Source organism: Gymnoscopelus microlampas (genome assembly GCF_963454915.1).
Source record: "Gymnoscopelus microlampas genome assembly, chromosome: 2".
Classification (NCBI taxonomy): Eukaryota; Metazoa; Chordata; class Actinopteri; order Myctophiformes; family Myctophidae; genus Gymnoscopelus; species Gymnoscopelus microlampas.
In genome coordinates, this window is record NC_139939.1 from 35,964,283 (window position 1) to 35,991,061 (window position 26,779).

The 26,779-nt window shown below is 40.2% G+C and overlaps 2 protein-coding genes across 2 annotated transcripts; both read right to left on the reverse strand.

Moving 5' to 3' along the window:
• Positions 1–3,804: 3,804 nt before the first annotated feature.
• Positions 3,805–13,676, reverse strand: LOC311064991 (stromal membrane-associated protein 1-like). Its single transcript, XM_084085124.1, has 10 exons — positions 13,385–13,676; positions 11,823–11,956; positions 10,583–10,668; positions 9,743–9,818; positions 9,238–9,306; positions 8,685–8,760; positions 8,169–8,296; positions 6,573–6,771; positions 5,782–6,113; positions 3,805–4,643 (listed from the first exon to the last, which is right to left on the reverse strand). The coding sequence occupies exons 1-10, from the start codon at positions 13,500–13,502 to the stop codon at positions 4,491–4,493; spliced, it is 1,371 nt and encodes a 456-aa protein (XP_083941250.1). The 5' UTR covers positions 13,503–13,676; the 3' UTR covers positions 3,805–4,490.
• A 1,595-nt stretch (positions 13,677–15,271) lies between these two features.
• cenpk (centromere protein K) lies at positions 15,272–26,011 on the reverse strand. The gene is made up of 10 exons (XM_084075839.1): positions 25,828–26,011; positions 23,537–23,680; positions 22,395–22,439; positions 21,674–21,737; positions 20,794–20,840; positions 17,177–17,259; positions 16,804–16,902; positions 16,487–16,598; positions 15,976–16,008; positions 15,272–15,672 (listed from the first exon to the last, which is right to left on the reverse strand). Exons 2-10 carry the CDS (start codon positions 23,669–23,671, stop codon positions 15,520–15,522), a joined length of 771 nt encoding a protein of 256 aa, XP_083931965.1. The 5' UTR covers positions 23,672–23,680; positions 25,828–26,011; the 3' UTR covers positions 15,272–15,519.
• Positions 26,012–26,779: the final 768 nt, after the last annotated feature.

Sequence of the window (26,779 nt, forward strand, 5' to 3'; positions counted from 1 at the left end):
GGCTGAAGAAAGATAGAGAGAAGAATATGCTTCACAGTGCTGGGTTACATGTGTTACGTTTGACACAGAAGCCGAGAAAGGAATGCTTAGCCTCTTTGCTAAAGGTCTCAGACAGGGCTACATCAGAAGGAGCTGTGAAAGCTGGAAACATCTGCCTGGGCTCTAGAAAGTATTGAGAGTCAGCAGTGGAACAACATCAAGTATGCTTCAAGGAGCTTTAACAGCAAGGCCAAGTATTATTTGGATGTGAATTTTCAAACCATTTGCACAGCATCTACATTGCAACGGGAACACATAAATGTGTCAGTTTTAATATGCCTGTCACCAAATAGGTATTCCTTTAAACTCTCTCTAGCCCTTATGATATTTATTATCCTGGATCTTCCCTTCTATATGATCAGTTTTATGATCACAGGAATTGAAGCTGGCCTAACTGTGTACTGTATAAATATTCATACATTTTATAAATTCTGTACTGTATGGAAAGCCAGTTAAGTGATCTGAGCACAGGAGTAATGTGTTATTTTTGTCCTGGTAAGCACTCTGGCTGAGCTGGAGCCTTACAGTCTTGGGTACCGTATTCCAGCAAAGTGGGCATTAGGAGATGCAGACCATCACCACACTAGTTGACCCACAGCAGCCAGTTTGTCAATGCGAGGACAATGCTATCCATATCTTCGCCACTGAACACTGCATTGTGGTTTGGTAGCCATCATAGTTAAAGAACAGGGTAGGCAACAATGTTATTAGACTATACGTCTTCGTTTTTATTTCCTTCGTCACCACAGCACCATGTGTTCCATTGTATTCTATGGACTAGTGCAGTGGAGAGGCCTGAAAGATGCAGATTGCAGGAATAAATGGTGGGATTTGTACACGGCTGGACTGGCTCAAACTCTGATCAACACTCTTCTCTTATCACCCTCTTACACAGATACATAACTCAGAACAGCAGAGCTCTAAATGTCGACATAGACACATTTGGCTACAGTTTAAAGTAGTTGGATTAGTAACTTTTAGCCTACAATTAGTGTTGCAATTTGGAAAGCACAGTGTGCCACAACATGAAAGTCTTGAAACTAAAGGTTGAAAGGAAAGAAGGAGGTATAGACCTAGTAACACATAAAATATCATAAACAAACGTTCCACTGAGGTAGAAATTTGGCACAAGTGTGAAAGAATGGATAAGTTTGATGTTATCCATTCCTTTGCCCTTGAGACAGGTCATACTTTCCCAGTGCCTAAAGCTCGCCAGCACACTGCGTGTGCTAAGTACGCCACGACAAAAACAACAAACAAGCTGTGTGGTTTACAAAGGCCTTGTTAGCCATTGTTCCAAGGACAATGCTTTGTGAGAACCTTTTGTTGCTCACTACTGTTACGGTCACATGGAAAGTAAACAAAAGAAAGCCTACAACACATTTTGCATCCAGAACCCTAGTTTCAGAAACAAAAGACTAAAATCATTTCTATTTATATTAGCGGCGCTAGCCGCTCTATACCTTTAGGTATAGAGCGGATATTAGCCCTCTATGCCTGGCTTTTGCGTCAACGTTCTGATTGGTCAGGTGCGCCAACGTTCTGATTGGTCAGGTGCGTCAACGTTCTGATTGGTCAGGTGCGCCAAAGTTGTGATTGGTCACTATTCATGACATCACTATGATGTCATGAATATAGAATTCGATGTCTATATAAACGATGACAATGACTTCATCTTATTATTCATTTGGCTAAAGTCTCCGTCTAGGTAAGTTATTTAAAGTTAATATGACGAATAGAAAGAGAAAGATATAAGAACAGATGAAGGGTGAATGTATAGAAAGTCTGAGTTCGGGACCCAGTCATCCGTTATGACAGAATGGTTTGATAGAGACGATCGAGAATCCAAGAGTCCGTTAAGGTTCTGATTGGTCAGGCCCGTCAACGTTCTGATTGGTCAGGCCCGTCAAGGTTCTGATTGGTCAGGCCCGTCAAGGTTGTGATTTGTCAGGCAAGGGGACTATTCATGACATCACTATGATGTCAAGGTTTATTTTTTATTTCCTCATGTTTTTTTTTGTATATATTTTTATTTGGCTAAAGTCTCCTTCTAGGTAAGTTATTTAAAGTTAGATCCTCAATTTAACTTTATCTGTCGTCGACGCTCTGATTGGTCAGACCCATCAACAAAGTGATTGGTCAAGCTTCACATGACACATGGCTATAAACACATTATAAACACATATCGATGACATAATGTATTCAAAGGCGCCGCTACCTTCACACAGGGTGTGATTTTTTTTTAAGTACCTTGATTATATTTCATTTTCATTTTACTGTTCTCGGTCCATATTTAATTTGGTGTGATCGCCAGTAACACCGACTTTGTGAGAGACTAGATGAAAGGATTCACCTTCATTGTTGAGATTTTGATGACGATAGCTAGCTATAGCTCGTTATTGGCCGATGTCATCTTAAATCTATGTAGACAAATTACGCCAACATTTTTCTGTCCACCACTGAAGTGCCCCTGACATTCTTCAGATTTGTGTTTTCATTGTTCTGTTTTATAACTTTCAGAATTTAACTAAGTGAGGAATATGCTCATAATTTCAACAAAAGAGAACACATACATCATCCTTGACATCATGTAAATGTGTTCAGTACCCAGTGGGCGCTGTGCAACCCACTGAAGCAACGACTGAATAACACTATAGCCACAGAACATACAGTGAGGTACACTTTCCTAAACCAAACTGGTACTGGTTCAAAAAGTATGACTCACATTTTCCAAATCCCCCTGAGTTTGGGTTTAGTTCATCCCCAAACATTGGTAATAAGGACTAAACAACCATTGTTTGCACTAGCAACACAAATGCTGAATAAGAAAAGCTGGTGCATAGGAGGGCATGGTTTGTGACAGATTGCATTGGTACTGTACTGTAGGTTAAGTTGATGTGGTGTCAAGTTAAATGGGTGCCTAGGGTTTCTATTTAAGTTTTGTGGTGGTATAATAGTTCCATCTAGTGGTGGATTTCAGCCTAACCTCCCAGGTAAGTTGCATCACACCAAGAGGACATTTACAGTTGTTCTCAACTCTGGTCCGTGGTAGTCATAGTATTTTTGGTTTTCCATCCTATCAGTACCCCATGTACTGCTTGTTATATACCGGTATTCTCAAGTACCACTGGTACTACTAGTTTTCTATCCTACCAGTACCACTGGTACTATTGGTTTTCTCTACTACCAGTAGCCCACGTATTGCTGGTTTTCTATATTACCTTATCTGTTAACCTGATCTGTGAAGTGTTAAACCAAAAACGTGACTAAGACTCTTATTGAATAGAAAGCAACACTTATTTCCACATTATTTGGACATACCGACATCAAAACATGGACTTACTGAAATGTTATGGCCAGTGAAAATAAGGAACTACTGAGGGGGCACTAATTGCAACTCTCACTCCATCTTATAATCTTCCAAAAGGTGCAATTCAATCAGAGCATCCCTGCAACCCCCCCCCCCCCCCCCCCCCCTCAGGGCTCCTTTTCCCCCCCTCCCCCATGCACTGACTCCCTCTGGAGGCATGGCATGGAGGTGGTGTTTTTTTGCCCATGAGAAATACTGCTGTAATCAACTACAAAGAAGAATTAAAAAAACAACAGTACCAGGATATCTGGTAGGAAAGAATATTGCAGCAGTGCATGTAGGCTAGATTAAAAAAATGGTACTGAGATCCCTAAGGAGCAGGGATTAGAACCACTGATGGAAACAGAACTACACAAGTTTAAGGCTACGAAAAAAGAAACCATGAATTCCTAAAGTGAATAAAATAATACAGCCACCTTTTTATTTATTGCATTGATTAAACGTACTTATTTCCTTTATAAGACATAAGAATTGGACATTCTGCAAGCCTAGAGATCAATTATAGAAAACTCCTCAGAGCAACATAATTGGATTATCATACTTTATTTTTTATAGGGGAACCACAGGTACTTTAAAAGAGGTTATACAGCGCTGTACATACAGGAGGCGTATTGACAGACATGGTAGCCACGTCTTCTCCCATTAAATACTATTCTTTTATTTTTTTTATTATCTCAGAATGATACAGTGATACAATAAAAGCTTGTGTAACTGGTCCTGCAGCATTTTTTTTCTCCGATATGTTGTCAATGTTGTGTTTTTATCGGGACTGTATTTTCTTATATCTTCTTTTTCCAAAAAAGGAAAATAAATGTTATGATCCAAAAAACATACAGCAGGCATAAAATGCCGAGCCTGCAATGCTGAATGACTCCCAATTCACTCACACAATAGAAAGAGAGAGAGAAAGAGAGAGAGAGGGGAAGAGAGAGATACAAGTTGCATGTTCTGAGGGGCGGTCATATTTGGAAACAGGCAGTTCATACATCAGTTCATAGCAGGGTGCAGAGATGCGCCAGATTTGGTGTTGCTTCCCTACTCTTTATGATGCCCTAGCAATGACCTCCGACCCCTGGAAGGCTCATTTCCATAGCTGGGTGCTGAGGGTCTGACCAGAGGCTGCAGCAGCGGCCCAGCCTCCCATGGCCGAGGCAGGCTGACCAAAGGCCATCTGACCCCCTGCTCCATTCAGACTCATCCCTGACATCTGCTGGTTGATCTGACAAGGGTTGATCTGAGGAAATTATGTGGGGGGAGGGTGACAGATATAGAGAGAAACCTACATTAACACCAGCATAACTCAATGTACTACCATAACTACAGCAGTACAATGTATGGAAGGAATTAGATATTTTACAAATGCAAAGGAAAGTTTGCAAAGGAAAGTTTACACTTGTAATGCAGCCTTTAAAACCAGGAAAAGACAAGACTTATGTCATATATTAAGATATCCAAAATCACAGACGATGATATACTATCGATATATTGCCAAGCCATAATTTATTCATTCATATACTCTGTGTTGATGGACTGTACATATAGTATTCAGTGGCGATGGACGTATAGCGATAGATGTACATTCATATATTCACTGTACATTTATATGTATTTATAGAGACCACACAAGCACTGATTCAGAGACTAGAGACACATATCTAGGGCCAGCAGCTTAGTATTTTTATTCTTATTTATCTTGGTTTTGGTTCTTCTTGACTTTTACCAGTACCTCTCCTGTGTTTCATTCTCACTGCTGTTGCTGCTTTGACACCTGAATTTCCTTCTGGGAATTAATAAAAGGTTTATCTTATCTTATTTTATTTGCCAAGCGGGAACCAATAAAGGTTTATAGTATCTTATTTTATTAGCCAGGCTTTCAGAGTCAAGTTGAAAAAGTATCTCCTTGCACTGTCATCTTGTCACAGAGGCAAGCACAAGCGGACACAGCTTTGATATGACAGTTGCTATGATTGTCAATTGTAGTGGTCCACCATCAGTTGCAGTGGCTTAAATGTTATTATAAGTGACCATTTATTTTGTTTGTCTTTTTATATTCTGCCATCGCTCTCCTTTTCTTTCCTTTTTTTTAACGTCATCAGTAGTTCATTTTTGTGACTCATCATGCTTTTAGATGATTAGTCTTGTGATACCAGACAAAAGGAGATCTCAGCCTACAAATAATCTGGAGATTAAATGCAACATTCTTGTTACAACTAGAGCCACTAACAAACATACGCCTACTGCTTTCATGTCACCAAAAGAGACAAGAAATGCCATAACAACTTCTTCCCCACAGCGTACACAACTACAGCTGTCAGATACTTCACCAAAAACCCCAACCCATTTAGTATAGTACTATAACTGCAACACCTTACCTGCCCCATGCTCCACTGTGCCTGTTGCCCAGGCTGGATTGCGTACATGCCCTGGGCAGGCACCATGCCGGTGTGCATTGGCCCTCCCTGTGGTCCCATCATCCTGGGTGCCATGCCCATCACTCCAGCTGCAGCGGGGGCATTACCCATGAAGCCATTGGGCATCGTCATACCGACCATCATGTTTGGTGGCATCATGGCTGCCCCACTCTGAGCCATCATGGCACCCATGACTGTGGTTGGTGGGGCTGTGCCCATACCAGGGTAAGCCTGGTAACCAGCTGTAGCCTGGACAGGAAACTGCATCTGCGATGGACCCATGAACATACCAGCTGCAGGAGGTAGGGGAAGAGATATGCAAGAAATACGGTTAGTTTACAAAGGAAAGTTTGCAACAAGAGAAAATAAGTTTAAGGGTGCAGTCACACCAAACTTTAACTCTGCCTATGCGGGCGGATTCTGCCAATGCTTTTAAATGGGAACATGGCGAAACATCAGCAAATTACACAAATTATCTGGATGGCTAGATAGCACTCCAGTAAGAGGACAAAATGTTGTTTTGTAATTCAAAATAAACCTACTTACAGTACCTAGATCACCTACATTGCAAGTACAAGGGGTCTATAGTAGGTCCACTTTTTTCCAAAGCTCTCCAAATCTCTTCACCAAAAAAGCTCAAGAGAGCTTGTAGATCGGCTTTTTAAGCCAAACGTTTAAATCAGAATAGGGATGCTAGGGTTCACGTGGTTAAGGGAAAACTCTTCGTCTGGTTGAGCTTTTTGAATGGTCACCTGTGGGTGTCTGTTGGGGCACACTGCTTGTTCCATATAGGGACAGGATGGAGTCCTTGGACAGAGGTTTCTTGGTTGTATCCTCTGCCTTACTGTTGCTACTTTCACTGAACAGGTCCAGCTCTGCTTGGCCAGAGACTGTACTGGGGCCACCTGCTGGAGCTTGTGTTGGGGTGCTGGCAGGATCAGTGGTGCTAGCCTACAGAGTGGAAATGAGTAAATGAATGGAAAACAGGTTTTTAAGATCTAATTCAAGATCTATATATTTATATATAGGAAAAGAAAAAAGGGGAAAAAAGTGCCCTCACGAGAATCCTCGCTTATGGCGCTCGACAAGTGTCTTTACAAAACATGAGAATTCTTGTGTCTGGAGAATTGGAGAATTTGTGTTTGGCACTAAATGTGTTAACAGAGTTAAGCCTAGTGGTATTAACCCATTAAGATGGGAAAGCCTATATGTTGTTGTATCTTTAAAACCGGGAAAGAAACTGTGTCATTCTGTTGCTACCGTATGTATTTAGCAACGGGATTGTTTTCAAGTTTTTCTGAAAACTGAAAGATTTAGAAGGCGTTTTTAAAATCGGCCTCAGGTCTGAATGGGTTATGGCAACGTATTGCAAGACCTCAATGTGCGTTATGTGAAGTCCACAAGATGGTCACATATTTTGGCAGGTCACCAATTTCACGTAACACTGCCATGCATGCTGGAGGAGGTTCCGAATTTTGAGTATTGTAATTTGGCATATGTCTCTCTGGCTGTCTCTCTCACTCTCATTATGCGTTTCTGTTTGAAATGTTTTTACAATGCAACACTGTATTCCATTGTAACAACATTACAACAGAAACACTAGATGGTAATATCTTAGGGTCTTGCAGGATTAACAGTTATTGTTGTGGCTGAGAGCAGTAGTCAGAAATGTAAGTGCGGGCGGTCAGAAATTAAACCATTGCAGGCATGGGCGTGAATGGTCAGAAAACCAACATGCAGGGCTCTAGTTTAGGCTAGATGGTTCAATATGTCAGTCAATAAGAGCTCAGCCCAACCTCAAAGAGCAGTGCATCCTTCACTCACAATAAAAAAAATAATGTAAAATTGCAGGTACATGCTGGAATTACAATGTTGTTCAATGTCATCCCAAAGACCAGTTAACCAATTCAAAATAAGAAAAAAAAGATTAAAAATTAAAATAAAAGCGTAAGTGAAATACTAATACAATAGAGGATAGCTCTTTAGCAGTGCACCAAGAAATGCCTATCTGTAGACAGCGGGTTTTCAGGACAGTTTTAAAATAGTCAGTACACATTGTGATTTGTTATGAGGTACTGTAAACCATGTCTGCAAACGCAAACCAACTTCCTTTATAGGAAATGTATTAAACCTTTCAATACTTGAAAGCTAAACTTCCCTATTCCTTGTATTGTTCTGTAAACCTCTCAATTCTTGAAATCTAAACTTCCCTATTCCCTATCCTTCTATTGTTCAACACCAAGATAAATCCGGTAGCATTGTGTTGGCTTGAGAGTGGACTCGACCGTCTTCAAATCATGATTCAGTTCATGCGTTTTGAATGGACTTTCTGTGGGGTTTTTTTTTACCTGAGAAAACTGAGCAGTGGATGATGAAACTGGGAGGGGATTGGACACCATGGGACCAAATATATCCAGGTCGTTGTTGTTCTGACTTGTGCTACTGCTGTTGTTAGTCGATACGGCTGCCGGTGCATCTGCAACAAAAAGGAGGAGAATAAACTGGTTTTACAGGTGGGCCACATTAGCTTACATAACAAGAACACAATGTATCTGCAGTCTATCCTTGTTTTTACTCTAGTCACTCACTGGCTCTTTCTTGAATTGTACCATACCAAGGGTCAGGTAACAATTTGATGATTAATTTAGAAACCAGTTTACAGGCTCATCGATGGCATGGTGGAAATTTGCCTTCTCAGCTTTCTGAACTATGCATCTCAATATAAATAAATACAAAAAAAGGGAGTGGATTATCCACCCTCATTGAAGAAAGAAATGGAGATGATTAAAAAGCATATTATTACAAAACAGGTATCACTTTCCACAACTTCCGCAGTGTGGAAAACACAGCAAGAAGAGACTCACCGAGGCCTAGGAGGTTGACTGCCGGTTCTGAACACTTCACAGGACTGATTTTAGGGACTGTCCGGGGCTCTTCACTCTACACAAACCCCAACACACAAATAATATAAACAAAAGTTTTTTTTAACAAAGAAAATGATAGAAGTGGTGTGGAGGTTAGTGACTAGAGTATAGTAATAACACCATACTCAATTAGGACAATTACTGAGTTAAAGCCGTTTACACTGGTGAAAAAGTATATATATACAGCTTTAGCAATAAAACACTTGATTAAATTAATTAAAGCATCTATCAAATGGCATGTACAGTAGTTAGCCAATAATATTAAACACAGTCATTACGGACCAAAGACAACTATTATACGGCAACATTTTGTTTTTGATGGCATAAAAAGAGAGACTGGTTAAAATGTTTGTCACGTAATCTCCTCTTTAGAAGACACATCTCACTGTATCCTGTATTACAAAGCTTACTCCTGAAGCAAATTAAAGATATCATACAGGAATTTAGACTGAAGTGAATGCATCTAGTTTGTGTGACTTGCTGGTCTGCTTACCTTGGAATAAGATGACAGCTTGGTTCCCCTGTCTACCTCTTTCTCTGTCTTACTCTCCTTCTCTTTTGGCTAGACACAGAAAATCAAATCAACCGTTGGCTAAACCAAACCACACTAGAAAAGGTGGTATTCAACAAAGTCCCTTACATCGGCATTCATTGCTGAATTTCTCAACCGATCAAAGACAAACAGTAACACTGCTGCACCGTCCTACTTTGGTTAAAATCCTGTTCGTAACCATCTACAAACTACAAGAAAAACTGCTGTTAGCCAACTTGTGCCAAAAAACACAAGACTTTTTATCCATTATTATTTAAAATTTGTTTTTAAATTGGCTGCAATCCATACTTTTTGGGGGAATAAAACGTTATTTTAGAGAGTACAAATTTTAGGTCGTGAAAGTTATGGATTGCGACTTTAAACTGCTATTAACAGCTCACATGCAGGATGTTACATGGGTTTTCACCCGTCTTCTAACAACACTGTTGAAACCATCTATACATACACTGCCTCCATTGGTCACATTCTTGCTGTAGTATTTCTTCTTCTCATATTTATCCCTGATTAAGAACTCCACAGCTCTGAGGTTCAGAGTTGAGGAAAACAAACAGGCAGCTTAGTGGCAAAAACAAACAGAATAAGTACTGAATATATTATGTGAGAAGGAAACTGAGAGAATGTGGTAGAAAAGAAAGAGTGAATAAAAGAAGAGACGGTGAGTAGGAGCCAGAGAAGAGAGAAAGTCAGTCAGATGACATTATAGTAGTGTCATGTATGTTAACCCATTAACACTCTGACCGCCGGGCCCGTAGCCTACGGGCCGATAAATCCAACCGTAAAGCGCCGATCCCGTAGCCTACAGGCTGTGGTGCCTTTTCCTTTTTTTCAAAAAAAAAACAAACATTTTTTCAATTTTCGACACGGACCATTTCATTGTAACACCACCGGAAACAGAATTATTCGGAATCCGGTTTTGCCGATCCCGTCAGCCCTCGTTCTAATGACGAAACTGAAACCTAATTTTCTCCTTGTAGTTTTTTCTCCTCGGTGATCACTGTTTAACATAAACCGTTCTAACTACAACATGGATGCCCCGTTTGACACGTGGTCTTCACTGCTCGAACCAGGCAGATGTCCGCGATGTAAACAAACACTTACGGATTTTAACAAGGTCTATGGCGACGTGAAAAAAACAAAAAACAACAATAAAACGTTGGCAATGGTGAGTACATTATGAGATTAACCTCTGGTGGTCAATGTGTTAAGACCTGAGGTCGATTCTACAAATGCCTGCTAAACCAGTAGTTCAAACTTTTTAATTTGAGAACCCCACAGTGAAGGATACTGGTCTGTCTGAGGCCTGCGAAAGCTCTCTGGAAGGTTGGCCTCATAAAGCTGCCTGGCCCTGGTGTTCCCCATGTCCTGTATACTCTGTAGAACAGGGACAGAGAGTAAGGTTAAGTAGAAGAAAGACCGTTAATAAAGACAATTTAGTGTATCAATTATAAACCGTGATAACATCACAAACAAAAACTTTAAAAGCATCCAAATCAGGCAGATTTTAGCTGACAAACTCTTGTTGCAAACACAGCTCAGTGGATTAATTAAAGACGTAGGGTAAGTGATTTTTCTATGATTAAAATAATCAAAGTTCAACATCTCTATATTCTGATAGTACTCATTGCTATAGGGTGTGTTTGTTTAGTAACAGGAATCTCCATGTCTCTACAGCTCTTTATTAAACAGAAAATGCATTTTCAGGTCGGGATACCAATTTTATCCATTCAGGATAGAGAACTCAGCCAGGATTCAGATGAAATAAGTGAAATTGGAAGTGATGACACAAATAAATGAGCACACCTGAAAATGTATTTTCTGTTCATTAAAGAGCTGGAGAGACAGGGAGACCCCTGTTACTGAACAAACACTCTATAGCAATGATTACAACCAGAATATAGTGCTTTAACCTCTTAACAAAAGACTTCTTGTTTTAACCAGAGGATATTACTTACCGTACCTTTAAGTATGACCAAAAGCCACAATAAATCAAATCAAGGTTCTTTGCAATGGGATTGTTATCTCTGCAGAGGGTAAACACGATAAGTGACATCTGGAAGGAGCCACTCACATCATCAAAACATGAAGCTGCACACATATTTTCTGTATAAAACTAGGAAATGCCAATTAGTGAAAGCTGCATTGTAGCTGTGATAATCTGTCTATCCATAAAATATACATTTCAGTGAATATCTTAGTTAGTTGTTCTTGTGAAGTAATTTAGAAATGATTTGGTGAAGATTATAAAGATTGCTACAGTATGTTCATTTATAGACAAGCCTACTATAAACTGGCCAATGCCGTGCCTAAATAGTTTCCCTATAAAACAGATCAACATGGGAGCATATTGAAAGCACGCACTGTGTAATGATTAAAATATACTAAATGAAGCATCCAAATATTGAAATTATGTTTGAATAGCAGCCTGTCAAACAAGCATGCAAATAATTGAATATTTGGGGGCAGCCCTATACCAATTAACATCTTATGTGAATAAAACAAGTATGTGGGTCAGGTAGCAGTCCCACCTGAATTTGTTCGGCGGTCCATTGGTCCAGGTTGACTGACTTGACTCGGGATATGTGCACCCCCAAATTCCTGTGAATGCCGGCACACCGGATACAGATGAACACACCAAGATTCCAAGACGCCCATCTTGGACCTGGAAATAGGACAAGATCACTTTATTATGCTCTATGGTGTGTGTTGCTCAAGTGTGCTGAGTCCCAGTCCACTCTAGCCCCTTTCGGAACCCTGTATACCTTTTTTGGATTTGGAAAGACCGATACAGTCATCCCAAATACAAAAAAAAAGTATCCACAAGTTTCCTAGGGCATTGTGGGCATCACTTCCTGTCGATTTGATCAGGTTTCAGTGATCAAATCGACATGAAGTGATGCCCACAATGCCATAGGAAACTTGTGGATACAGGGTTCCCGCTCCCCATAGTCCTGAATTCAAATCAGCACTTGTCCACCATCTACAGTTAATTCTGTTCCATGTTCTATTCAATAAAAAAGCATTGCCTTATACAACATGATCTTCAAAATAATTGGATCTGAGTAGGGATGGACAGGAAGGGAGGTGAGAATAAGGAAAGGTAGAGAAGAGTGGGAGTGGTGGAGGATGGTGGTTGCAAGTAAACATGCATGAGCTTGCACTGACTGTCAGTGTCACACCTGCCAAGGTAAAAATCTGCATTCCTCACCAATGATAAGCAGTTAATAGATCCGGTAAGGTTATATTAGCCTCGGATCAAGACAATCATAGATGTATTTTATCGAGTCTGACTTTTACTTTTAAATACATCTATGATAGTCTTCTTGATCCAAGGCTAGGGTTGTATGTTAGTGTGCTTTAAGATGTGTATAATACATCTTTATCTACATGTGTATAACCAGACCACAGACATTTAGATCAGGGCGTGGGTTAGAAAACGCCCCGTCTGTGTGTAGATATTGCTAGAGCTTTAGTCAAAGTTAGCCACCTAGCTACTTATGCGAAGCTAAAGGGGAAGAAGGCTGTCAGCTGACTTTTCCTGAGCCATCTACCACTGTTGCCAGATTTTGTGAGAGAAATAAGCAGCCAGGTCTATGAAAACAAGCCCAAAAGAAGCGACTACAGGTTACATGAGGACTTTAAACCTATATACAGTACATTGGCTATTTGAAAATAGACAATCTACAAGCTCACAACGCGTAGATCTGGTACTTACACAAATATCTTGAAATATATATTAGGGGAACATTTTCAGATGGGGGGGGGGGGGTCTGCGGAAAAATACATTCATTTGGGGCGTCCTTGACATGCATATGGTGGACTGTTTAAACCATTATTTTAAAATATAATATAAAACACATAATCCAAAACAAGCCCAAAAAACACAACCACTACCAATATTTACAAGAAACGTTACAGGAAAAACAAGCCCGCTTATAACAAGCGGACATGGCAACATTGCCATCTACCCAAATGAGTTAGCCCATTTTAGCATAGCTTAACCAGTTGAAATAGAAACTATCACATTGACTTGAAACAAGAAGTGACCGGTTGTGAATTATCCTGTGAATTAAGGTAACTATATCAGTACCTTTGGCCTCGCAGTCGGCGCAGTATTTGTTGTCGTCCTCCCTCAGCATTTTGGACAGGATGGCCTGGTGCTGCTCGTTGAGTTTCAGGGCCTTCTCCCTCTCCGAGCGGGTCGTCATTGTTGCGGCTTTATTTAGTTAAACTCAAGTTAAAGGGGGTTTATCTACTTGAAATACTCGTGAGTCGTAACAACTTTCTCATTTGAGATCATAATCAAGAGGCGAGAAGAATTCCTTCCGAGAAACTGGTGGACGAAACAACACCCGGAACCGGAATCCTCTCTCCGCCCACTGGAATTCTTGACGGTCTTGCCATGTTTTGTGAGAGAAATAAGCAACCTGGTCTAGGAAAACAACATGAGCGCTTCATAAATCTGAAAATACTAAATAGCCGATCTACAAGCTCACAACGCGTCACACCACGACGCGTTGTGAGCTTGTAGATCGGCTTTTTTCAAAAAACTCTTGAAATAAAATGTGGAATATTTGGAATATCTTTTGAAACATTCTATGCTCCCTGAGCGGCTTAAAACATGTATGAAAATATTTGGGCACCAAAGAAAATATTTAAAAAATTGGAAGCAAGCCCCCAATGGAAACAAGCCATAGGCTTTCTTAGGTTCAAAATCCTCTTAGCAGACCTTGAATTGAACTGTACTTTCCTGTGCTTTTTTTTTGCAAAGTATACTATTCAATCAATCAATCACGTAAGAAACCAGCACAAAAACACGCAACTACTATTTTTACAAGCAACTTTACAGAAAAAGGAGCTTATAAGCCGACATGGCAACTCTGATTCTTGAGCTGAGACGGACTCCTGTGATTGGAAGAGTGAATGTGACGCTTATATGTGACGCGTCGGTTTATAAACTTATGCAGATATCAATGTTTTTTCTTATTTCATGCATCAAATGTGTATCAACATGTTCTGTTGTTGACAGTGTCATTATTGAAATGCATGATATAATGCATTCTAATTATGTTTCTAGTAGTGTAAAGTAACGAAGTACATTTACACAAGTACTGTACTTAAGTACAATTTGAGGTATTTTTTTACTTTACTGGAGACAGTATTTCCAATTTTCAATACTTTTACTTCTACCCCACTACATCTCAGAGGCAAATATTGTGCTTTTACTCCACTACAATTATTTGAAAACTTTAGTTACTTTGCAGATATACATTATTCTATTATAAAACATACATTAACCACTTCAGCCCTATTTCATACATAGGCTACAAACTGGTAATAAAGTATTCAATCAATCAATCAAATCAATCAAAAAATCAGAGAGGCCATGGCTGCCTGACCAGCTCAGTTTGGCCTTCTGCCCCTTAAAACATCATATGCCCATGAGGCCAAAGTGGCCTTGATGTTTTTAAACACTAGTGTCTTTTCTTGAGAATCTGGAGTTTTAACTCCTCCATCCCATCTTTCTTCAAACAAATACAGTGACTCTGATTAGTCCAGGGCTGTGGACTTTTGACTCTGCAAATTCTACAAATATTGGAAATGTATAAATACCAAGACATTACTTTGTGAAATCTAACAGCTTATTTATTTCATTTAGCCTATAGCTATAGTTGTTTGTCTTTGCTCAGTGTTTCATTGTCTGAGGAAGAGCTTGTAAGCTAAAAAAAAAAAAAAACATCACACCCAGTGTGAAGTGAGCGGTGCTATTTAAAAACAACAGTGGTCATCACAGTGATGGAAGCTCACTTTTTTTTTTTAAAGTAATGTTTTTGAGTGGTGCTATTTGAGTTATTAATTTCGTCATGCGTATCGCTAGCCAATCACAGTACTGAGCAAAGGGTCTGAATACCAATCAGCCAATCACAGTACAGCGAAAGACACATTTTCACGACGGAAAGAAAAACTTTCGCAACGGATGGGTCCCAAACCCACTTATAGGAGCGGCTACACCGCTCAAAAAATCACTTGGAGCATGAGCTAGTGTACAGTTAATTTTCCTTTATTCATTAAAAAAAACATTAAAAAACTTGCTTTTAAGAAAATATTCCTGTAAATAATAAAATAAAAACAGGGCGCAGATGGCGGAGCGGTTAAGCATAGCATGAGTCCCGGGTTTGATTCACTTCCCAACTCTGTCCCCGTTTCCTGTCAATCTCTACTGCGCTAGAAGGACTCCAGTCTGATTTTGGAGTTGTCCTCTGGATGCCTAACTGCGATGCCGTATCGGAGCAGTATCTCGATGTATGCCGGCCAGAAGCTGTCATCAATTGTCACATAGGGGTCATGTGGTGTCTGGAGAGCCTTGTTCATCAAACGCTGGGCAGGAGTAGTGAAGAGAGGGAAAATGTGTCAAGTCAGAATTCAAATTCATGGTTTAGGAGTTAAGTTGGGGCAATTGTGATATACATTCAGTGAAAATATCAGATATTTAACCTCTCAGTGCATCGCCACACGTTGTGAGCTTGTAGATAGGCTATTTTTCGATTTGGTGTAGGGGGGGAAAAGGAGTGGACCAAGTATAGAGCCCTGGGATACTCTGGTCAACTAAGTATATAGGGTCTCATTCACCAATATTCTTTGTAAGTTTCTTCTTATGAAATGTAGAACATCAAAACCTACCTCCAAAATTGTTGCGATTGGAAGTAGATCTTGCTGTGGAACCATATGGAAAACAGAAAGAGATCCATTTAGCCACACACAGTATTGGTAATGGAAACACACAGACAACTAAGTTCATATTAATATTACATATATATAAAAAACATTTATGTGTTGAATAGGCTACAGTGGTACTTTGTAACATTACATATTTGTCAAATTAATGACAAATACATATCATGGACAAAACTATAAACCCGATTACGATGATGAATACTGTCTTGATTTTGATCAATTAATTGTTATTGCATTTTTCAAAAGAGGGCAAATTAAATAAAACATTTTCATGTAGATAGTATGCCAATATTCTATACATATTGGCACTTTGTGAATAATACACCATATACTTATTACATAGTTTTTGTTAACTGTATTGTTCTGTACAGTCCAATTCACTGCACCAATGTCACCAACAAAAGTTCCAGTGCACCTTTTGTGTGCCAGTTAGTTGTATCCTGTGTTTTCAACACACCTCATCCTCTGGTAATGGGAAGTGTTCCTCCACTACGTCCATCATTATTTCCAACAGCTTCTCCTGGTACTCGCTCAATTTCTTAATCTTGTTTTTGAGGTTCAGCATGCGTCTGTGGATTACATGCACATCCACAGTTTTTGTACACATAGGCACATATTATGCACAAATACAAAAGGGAGAGATACAAAAAGCTGCAACTAAAATGCATGCTTGCATACAGAAATGTTCCTTAAAACTGGCCTAATAGCATTGCTAGCTAAAAACAAGGAGGTAAACAGTAGACACCTTTGTAAAAAAGGGGCCAGAAGACCTACTTTTTTGAGGACCGAGACTCTTTCTCCATTCTTATTTGCTCAGTGTGAGCAACAGCAGCAGTATACACCTCACGTTTATCCTCCAGCGACTTCTGTGCACTGGAAAGACAAAATAATGTATTATTATTATTGTCATCATTACTATTAATACTATAATTACTACACTGGAGTCGTTTGTCTGTCTGTTTTCTGATTTTATGTTTTTTGTGAGGACTACGGATGCAAATTAGCATCTTTGCTAAATCAAGTGTATTTACGTCCATGTGACGTCCATTAATATGCATTGTCCTGTCCAAATAAACAAATAAAGTAAAGTAAAGAGGGTTTTCATTAAAAGCAAACAAATAAAATAAACTGATATTTGACAAGTTACCATTTACACGTTTCTAACAACGTCTCTCTCTTGGCTTTGTTCCATGAAAGGACCATCTCAAGCTCTGAGCACTGCTTCTGCATCTGAGGCAAACAGAGGGAAAGACTGGGTCACGATAAATAAAACAATGCAGTCAACTGTCGAAGGTGTGGCCGAGACAATGTTTTCGCCCCCTGTCCGCCTGTGTGTGCATCATTGGCCCCAATCGACGTGGATCTGTGCACACCCTCCCCGGAAGCTGAAGCAGAACCTCTGTCAAAAATGTTTCACTCCTACAGATTTTGTCCAAACATCACGCAAATCGGTACACATTGGCCCTCATTTATCAACGCGGTGCAGCCCAAATAATGGGCGTACGGGGAGATCACCGCACCTTTCGGCATTTATCAATATATCCTGACGTGGGCTTCATCCTACCGTACGCTGAGATCTCACGTCTGGTCGAGACCAGTTGTTGACGTTGGCTGCACCCGTTTAGACCTGCGGAGCAGCATTGTCTGACTGTCTGACAGGCATCTAGACACATAATCCACTCCTAAATGTATATCTACACTAATAAATAATCCCAGTAATTTAAACAAACTGCTTTAACAGTCATTCAGATAAGATTGTAGATCTGGCTGCATTGAAAATAGCAAATCTACAAGCTCACAACAGCGTCGCATCACGACGCGTTGTGAGCTTGTAGATCTGCTATTTTCAAATTATACGAGCGCTTTTGCGTCGGGAGTCCCGCGGTCGGGACTCCCGACCATCTTTTCATGGAAAGTGAGGTCTACAAACTTACAGTAGCTTGTCCTATGGTATGGAGTTATGTCATAGAGCGTTATATAGGCTACAACCTGGCTGGGTTAAGGATATAAACCTGACGCTCCAATCTCTTATAACGTGGGCGGCACGGGATCACTGCAGTCTGCAGAGGAGTGTGTGTGTGTGTGTGTGTGTGTGTGTGTGTGTGTGTGTGAGAGAGAGAGGGGCGTGTGCGTGTGTGGCGAGGCGAAGCGATCGGGGGAAACTATTTCTTATTGGCTTGTCTTGTCTTTGGTCGTATTCTGGTTCGTCTTCATGTCGTAAAATCGGGGCGTTTTGAGAATATTTAAGGGCGTGTTATTTAAATGACGCTCGTTTTCAGACGTGAGATTTATCAAAGCTCCGACCTGATGTACGCTAGGATCAGCTGTATAGGATCCTTTAATAAATGTGACTTCGACGTTGGTGTATGGCCGAATATATGGAAAATTATACGCCGGTTTATACGCTGCGTTGATAAATGAGGGCCAGTATCTCTATAGTCATGTGATCAAGGCAGATCTGTCCGATGTTTCATATTCCATCCTGATTGGCTAAGATTGGCTTCCAAAGTTTGCAGGATTGGCCCGTTTTGAACAAAACGCTCAAATCATGAACGCAGTGTCTGATTGCTGTGAAACGTTGCTGGCCCACAATAAGTTACCTGCCCTGGTGGGAGACCTGTGCTCCAAGGAGCACATTTTTCTAGTTCTTGATGCCTCCAGATTGCCTGGTAAACCATCCCAGACACGAACAGCCTTATTCCATGCAGTTGAAGCACAAGGGGGCGAGGGGGCGGGGCTGGCGGGCTATGTTAGTGCAGTGAGTACAGCCTCCGCCATGGTCCAAAACTATACTTTATCTGCGAAAAAAAGTAGTCCGCGGTTGTTTGAAAAAGTATTGTCCCAAGCGGGAGTCGAACCCAGACTCCCAGAGGTGGTAGATCGGGAGTCCTATGATTAACCAGGAGCGCCACTGAGGCCGGTGCTGAGATTGGGTATTCGGGCTGTATTAGAATGTGACGTCCTAACTCTTCTAATGTAGAGGAAAGAAGTCCCTGCCCGCGCGCCCGCCCAATAGGGGAAACCTTGCCCCTTCGCATTATTCACATTATCATGTGTGTATGAGCCAAATGGGGCTTTATATTTTTATTCGTGCACTGGATTGGATAATTGATATGTGATAGATGTAGGCACCGCATTGGCACTTTGGTGGTGGGAGTGTCTCTGTGGGTGGCCTCAAGCGGTTACAAGTAATGGTCCTCACCTGCTCACCTGGAGGCTGGTTTGACCGTGGGGGTAGGGTGAGCTGGGAGAGATCATTTTTGTAGACCACATTTTCTTTGCACAGATTTATGTATACATATTTATTGGAAGTTTGTATTGTAATACTTGGTGATACTGAAGTAATTTTAAACTTGAGCTTTCGTTTGGACCAGGCTTAGCCTGCTGGCTGATACACTTTTTGGGGCTTGCAATCAGCCACAAGCGCTGGGTGGGCGTTTTGCAGAAACCAAAAAGTGGAAGGGCCAATCAGCGTCTGTGCTCAGGGCCCTGTGATTGACAGACGGTGATTGGCTCTTCCATATTTTGGTTTCTGCATAACGCCCACCGAGCGCTTGGGGCAAGACCGGTCTGCAGAAGACAAATGATAATGTGAATTCACGCGAGTGGGATGGTTTACCAGGCTACGTTTTTCTTACTGGAAAATAAATATAAAAAGACTAAATAGAGTACTGAAGTCCTAACGTCAAACTCATGCCCCCTGGGTCATAGAAGTGTTTTTCCCATTCAAAATCCCATAGATGTGTTTTTTTTTTAAATCATGTAAGAACTGTGTTAATAAATAAAACAAGGTACATCACCTGGTACTGAAAGCCCCCCACCTCATACCTTTGGATAAATGATTACCTTTTCACCTCGGTTGATGCTTTATACCCATATACGGGTAAAATCGTCAGGCAAATCTTTTATTTTTGAAACACAGTTCTTATATGATGTGATGTTAAAAGTCTATGTGGTTTTGCATGGGAAAACACTTCTGCGACACAGGGGGAGTTTTAGGACGTGAGATTTCAGAGGAACACAATACTGTGGAAAAGAAAAAAGGCTCTGGCCGTATTTGAGCCAAGGTCAACAGGGATACGTGTGGTTCCAGAGGATAACATCTTAAATATTAAGGTTGATGTATGTTTTTGTTGTCAACATAGCCTACGAAAGACCGCATTCTAAAAATGCATTTCTCCTACGTACAATTATAATAATGATTCATGATCTAGCCAACACCACATATAGCCATGGCCTTAAATCATAGAAAGAAAAAAACACTAGTGCTCTGCTAACTAAAAAATTAGCACAATATGTAAAATAATGAATCTAGTGCTAGTTTTCCATCTTAATATTTATTATTACTTTAGGGCTTGACTTTTAGGGTTATGCCTTATTTATACTTGTTTGTGTGCCATGTATTGCACTGAAAATAGCCGATCTACAGCTGAGCTTGTAGATCTGCTATTTTGAGTGTTTGACACTGGCACGCAACCAATTATAAATAATAATCACACTTAAGAGAAAGCTAAGATAAAGACATGTTGACTGTTGAGCCGTACTATTGCTTGGGTCAGCATAATTCATTATTGCGATCATCACAGGGATTCATTATGCTGCCCTTATCCTTTAACACTATAATATTGAAAGCAAATCAATACAGTTTACCAAGATGCTGTACATCCATCTAACACTTTACACACAGGTATAGAAATACCTAAATATACAGTACATACAACAACAACAACAAGCACAAGTGAGGATATTGTGGCTTTACTTTACCTCTTCTTTTCCAGCTTGGAGTAAAACTTCAGGATTTTTTGATGACACTGGGTGGACATGCAAATAGAGTAAAAGCAAAAAGTAGTTTTAACCATAATTTAATTGACAGATAATATGACAGTACATTGTTAATTAATGGGTCATTTTGGTGACAATACATTACATAGAATACTGTATGTACAGTTTTGCATCTACCTTCAGTGTAAGAAATAGTGTTAATTAAATATTTGGTTTAAATGTGTTGCCATGACTTGTAGACCATAAACAAAGCTGTGCTATTTTCCTTCATTTTCAGACTAATGAGTAGGATTTGTCATTTGCGGTTTGTAAACACAACATTCAAAGTTGGCCCCTGCTGTGAATACATACACAACAACACATCTTTGTTGTCGGGCAGAAATCTCCATATTTCTTTTTCATAATGCCCCATTTTACATACGTTGCCATATGACAGTGTCGTACAAAGGTAGCTTTTAGATCTGCTATTTAGATTAAAACTATAAAGACATGACCAAAATAGACACCAGGTTAAAAGTGATTAAGTCTGTATGTGGGTTTTAAAGATGTTCTTTTTTGTGGCATTTTCATGCTTTATTAGGATAGTTATCGTACAGTGACACAGAAACCCATGAAACAAAGAGAGAAATGGGGAAGGACATGCAGCAAGGTTGGATTCTAACCCGGGCCGGCTGTGCAAGGACTGAGCCTTAATGTTATGCGCTCCACCAGGTGAATCACCCCAGTCTGTGGGTTTTATATATTTTTTTTTTTCTAAATAAACTAAAAGTATTAACAAGAGCTTATAATATTAACTACATTGATTCCTTATTGTCCTGAAAAGTATGTTTTGGACAAACAAGGCTTTAATCACAGTACTTACATTTTGGCGCTGAATTGAGAAACATCGACAATTCACTTTCTGTCGATATCAGTCTGTTCACTGACTGGAGATTAAAACAAAAACAGCATATATTAGTAGATCATTTATTTTAAATTTGCTTCTGTTTTTCCTGAGATGAATATAGTTTGTGTATGACTGACATGTACTAGAATTTGAGTTTACGGCATGGCTTCATGCGTCGTCTATGACGTATCTACAGAATGATTGAACACGTTTGGAAGGTTTCAGTCTGATCCCATCCAAGCCCCTTTGACATCCATTATACATTTTAAAGTAAATATACTGTACATTGAAAAAATTGTGGAGGTACTAAGTTTGCAAGATTACCTCCAGATAAATACACTGGCAGACACACACAGCCTCCTACAGAACCACGCCGTAAAAACACATGAAACAATTACATTTAATAAATAAAAAAGATATATACGTAAAAGAAAAATATGAATCATGAATTAAAAAACATGGTCATTTGCACACCTGCATATTGTGTGCAAAAGGTGTTGCAGGATGTGGTCAACCCATCATGTGCAAAAGTCACACCTATAGAATGACACGAGCCCCCTACAGTACATTTAAACATAACCTAATCTCATATTTAAAGAAATAGTAGACAACCAACATCTTTTTTCGAGGTTGTGCCTATAGCCTTGACCAGCGCTTTGCTGCAAAGCACACCCCTAAGTGATTATCATGATCTCACCTCAGGCGGGTTCTCCGTTTCAAACGACACAATCTCATCCTGGAGCTGAAAAATACAAACATACCAATTATAACTAATTATATGTGCCCATGGTAGATTATGGTGTATATTGAATGTTTTTTTTTAATATTTAAGGCATTTTAGGCCTGCTAGCAGCAGTGCTCTTAAGATGGCTATGTTGGCCAGTCTGACATCTGCCCACCACTTTGCTCCAAAACATGTTGAAAATGAAATCTACTAGGTGGAATTAGGCTGAACTATTTGAGTGACCCCATGACCTATCTTCACCCTCAAGCAAAATATCAACTTTTCACACAATAAATAATAATCAATTATCTATCAGATAGATTCCAGGAAGAAGCCTACTGAGGAGGGAGCAGAGTCTAAACCAAGTATTCTACTTGCCCTAAGCCTATATATGCTTAAGAAAAAGCATTTTACTGAGCAGTCAGGTGATTTAGAAAGTAAGTACATGTATACTATGTGTATAGGGCACTGGTGGTGGTCTGCGCCATGCATAAAAACATTTTTTTTTTACTTTTAATAACTTACAGGAGTTATTACTGTATGGTGTGTGTGTGTGTGTGTGTGTGTGTGTGTGTGTGTGTGTGTGTGTGTGTGTGTGTGTGTGTGTGTGTGTGATATGAAATGTGAGCTTACCATAATCACAGTAATCCTTAATCATATTCCATCATATTCAAACAAAATCACTGTATTTTGATATTATAGCTATTTTCTCCAGCTCCCTGTGGTGCATGAACCTCCCACCACTATTGTGTGGGGTGGGTCTATGATGGACCCACCACGCACAATAGTGGTGGTCCCCAGGTTGCTCTTAGTCAGGATGGTGGTCCCTGGGTCAAAATCAGTTGAAAACCCCTGGTATAGGGTATTACATAGTTGTTACAAAGTGGATTTTAATCTGGTCTGTCTTTATACTCTTCTATCCACAAGTTTCCTAGTGGGTGGTGGGCATCACTTCCTGTCGATTTGATCAGGTATCAGGGATCAAATCGACAGGATGCACACCACCCCCTAGGAAACTTGTGGATAACCTGAGCCTCGTCCCTCTATGTCCACGCTATTGTTATAGAAAGCAGAAATGCCTTGAAGAAATTGCCATCTTTCAGACATCCATTTACCAATTCAAGCTCTGCAAACTTCTTTTCACAGTTGTCCCGCAATTCTGTCAGTGCGGCCTCAGAGAGATTGGTGAAGGGGGTCAAAACTGGATCAGCACCCCGGTCAACATTCATCGCAGCCTGGTCAGGATTCATCACCTCTACCTGAATAGATGAGAACAGCAGTCAGTGTTGCTCACAATTTTAAATCACCTAATACAGACATTTAATTAGACACTGGGTAAGTTGAACGGGGATCTCTGACATCTCAGTACTGTAATAGGCTGACAAGAAGACAAGGGGCAACAATGCGGGGTTGACTCGAGTGCTGTGTTTGGCTACTGGCTTTTGTATGTCCGTGATGACAGATGTATGGACTTATTGTTTGGGTTATATCTAGCCAATAGTCCACATTGAAAAGTTGAGGTCAAATAGCTCCTGCCCTCACCAGTCACCACACGATTACATGTGTGGCTAAAAGCAGCCAAGACAGGAGCTGAACTTGACATCTTTAATAGAAAAAAAAAACTATGAAAGAAAATAAAGAGCATGTGTAAGCCAGGAAAATCAGATGAGACTGAGAGCTGTGGACAAACCACTATACATGACTGAAAAACCTACATAGTAAAATATTCAGGGTTCATTTTGTAGCCAAACTGGGAGCAGTTCTGGCAGCGGACGTAGGTTTTCCGGGTTGAATGGGAAACATGGCCACAGGCTGACTAAATAAGTAATTTAATCGGTTATTTCGTGCCCCAACCTAAAATATTTTCCACCCAACCAAACCTTAAACATCTGTACGCGTTGGAATCTACCATTCGTTTTTGGAGGACACAACGTATACAAAAGGGTAAACAGCGGAGCCTTGGAGGACGTTCTACCGATTCTGGGTGACATCCACATAGAACCTCATCTCGGAGCTGTATAGCGGAGTGAGAGGTTCTTAATGGAGCTAAGATGGATGGAGAGCAGCAGCCAGCCAGCACATAAACAAGGAAGCTCAAAAACGTACAAAGAGAAGTTCGGCATGGATAGTTAAAGGTAGGGTATGTGATATTTTTGGGTTAAAACAAAAAGTATTTTGTTAAAAGGTTAAAGCACTATATTATGATAGTAATCATTGCTATAGAGTGTTTGTTCAGTAACAGGAGTCTCATCGTCTCTCCAGCTCTTTAATAAACAGAAAATACATTTTCCGGTAGGTGTCAAAATCTCAGCCAATCAGGAGAAAGTACCCATTTTTAAGCTTATTTTTTATAGTGTTCCAGTTCCAATTTTGCCTGCTCATTTCTTACATCACTTCCAATTTCACTTGTTTAATCTATATCCTGATTGAGTTCTCTATCCTGATTGGATAAAATTGGAAATTAAACTGAAACTGAAACGAAAATGCATTTTCTGTTTTATAAAGAGCTGGAGAGACAAGGAGACTCCTTTTACTGAACAAACTCTCTATAGCAGCAATGAGTACTATCAGAATATAGAGCTATTTAACACTTATTTTAACCAAAGAAAATCACTTACCCTACCTTTAATAAGAAGAAGTAGGAAGTAGAAAAACATTCATATAGGAAAGATGAGGTAGGAAAACCTCCAGAAAGAGGTAGAGGAGGGATAGCTTGACAAACAAAGCACTCCTAACACAGAGTCACATGCAGAATGTAAAACAACACTGGATGTATGTACCAACAACTTTGGTGTATGGAGTAGCTCCGACGGAACCTCTCCCTCCGCTGAGCTATAAAGCGGAGGGAGAGGTTCCGTAGGGGCTAGTGTATGGAGCAAATAGCCCATGAATCAGGTGAGACGATAGACCATAGCATAGATGATAATATCGAGAAGATCAGAGAGGAGGGATGTTGACTACTGACTAGTTCTAGCCTTGGATCAAGACTATAATCATAGATGTATTTTATCGAGTCTTGACTTGTGATATTAGCCACTTAATCACTAGTCTAGACTTGAATTCAATTGGCTCTGTATTTTCTTGGACCGCTTTTTTCCCGTCTACAACACATCTCTTCACAAAACATAGCCGATGTACAAGCTCACAGCTTGTAGAACGGCTATTGTTTAGCTAATGTTCCCCCTGTATGTTGTGGATGCTAGCTAGCTAACTAACTTAGCCTAGAAGCCTCGCACACGACTTGTTGTTTACGTCGACCTGTGCGGATCGCGAGCAGCAGATAGCAGTCAGGAAGGATTCCGAAGGAATGAAACAGAATGCAACCATGTTGGAACACTCGCATTGGGTGTTCAGTCAGACTAAAGCTACGTTAAGAGCTAAACAAAAAAGGTCGTGGTTCACTTACTAAGATGAAGACTGAAACATTGGTTGAAGTTGGTAAATGGTGAGTGCTGCTGTGAAAAAGGCTACATTGACACCAGTTTGGCCATGATGTTATTCATCAGAATTACTATTCACATATTTAGTTGGCAGTACAAGAGCGCAGCGGACACACACAACGATTCATTTTCAAAACAGTAAATACCGCCCAACAAGACCAACAACGATGACGTCACGTTACGCGCTTCAAGGGACAGTGCGAAATGTGTTGTAGAACCCCAACACTGCGCACAACTGCGCAGCATGCGCAAACATGTGTAGTAACACAGTGGTTCTGAATCAAAGTGGGGTCCGTCCGGGGACCCCCAGGGACAGGGGTCCTTGATGGGGTTCCAGAAGGTCTCCATTATTAAGTTAATATAGCATCAAAATCAGTTTTACAAATTAACCCTATATATTCGGGAATTCGGCTAATTGAAAATAGCTGATCTGATCTACAAGCTCACAATGCATGGCATTACAACGTGAGCTTGTAGATCTGCTATTTTCTAAACAATCTCGAGGGAAAAAAAGAGGAAAATGTAGATTTTTTTTTAAACAACACAAATCCTGTATGGGGACCCTGGCACAAAATATTTTCTGATGGGGGTCCGCGGCCAAATACATTAATTAGGTGGACAAGAGCTTGAGAGCAACTGAAAGCAGTCTACAGTGCCAGTGTCCTTGGCAGCGGTATAGCCTCTCAGGAACCTATTAGACAATATGAAAGGGCTTTTAGAGGATTGTAAAGCATTCTTAAAATATGGTTTACAGCATCAAATAATAATAATAATAATAATAATAATAATAAGATGGAGATTTACCAAATAAAAACATAAAAGACCAACCCAACCACTGATATAGAAAAAATAGGTATCAAGAAGACTCACCTCAAAACCAACTCACCTCAGAGGTAGGAATACTCACCCCGGAAGACT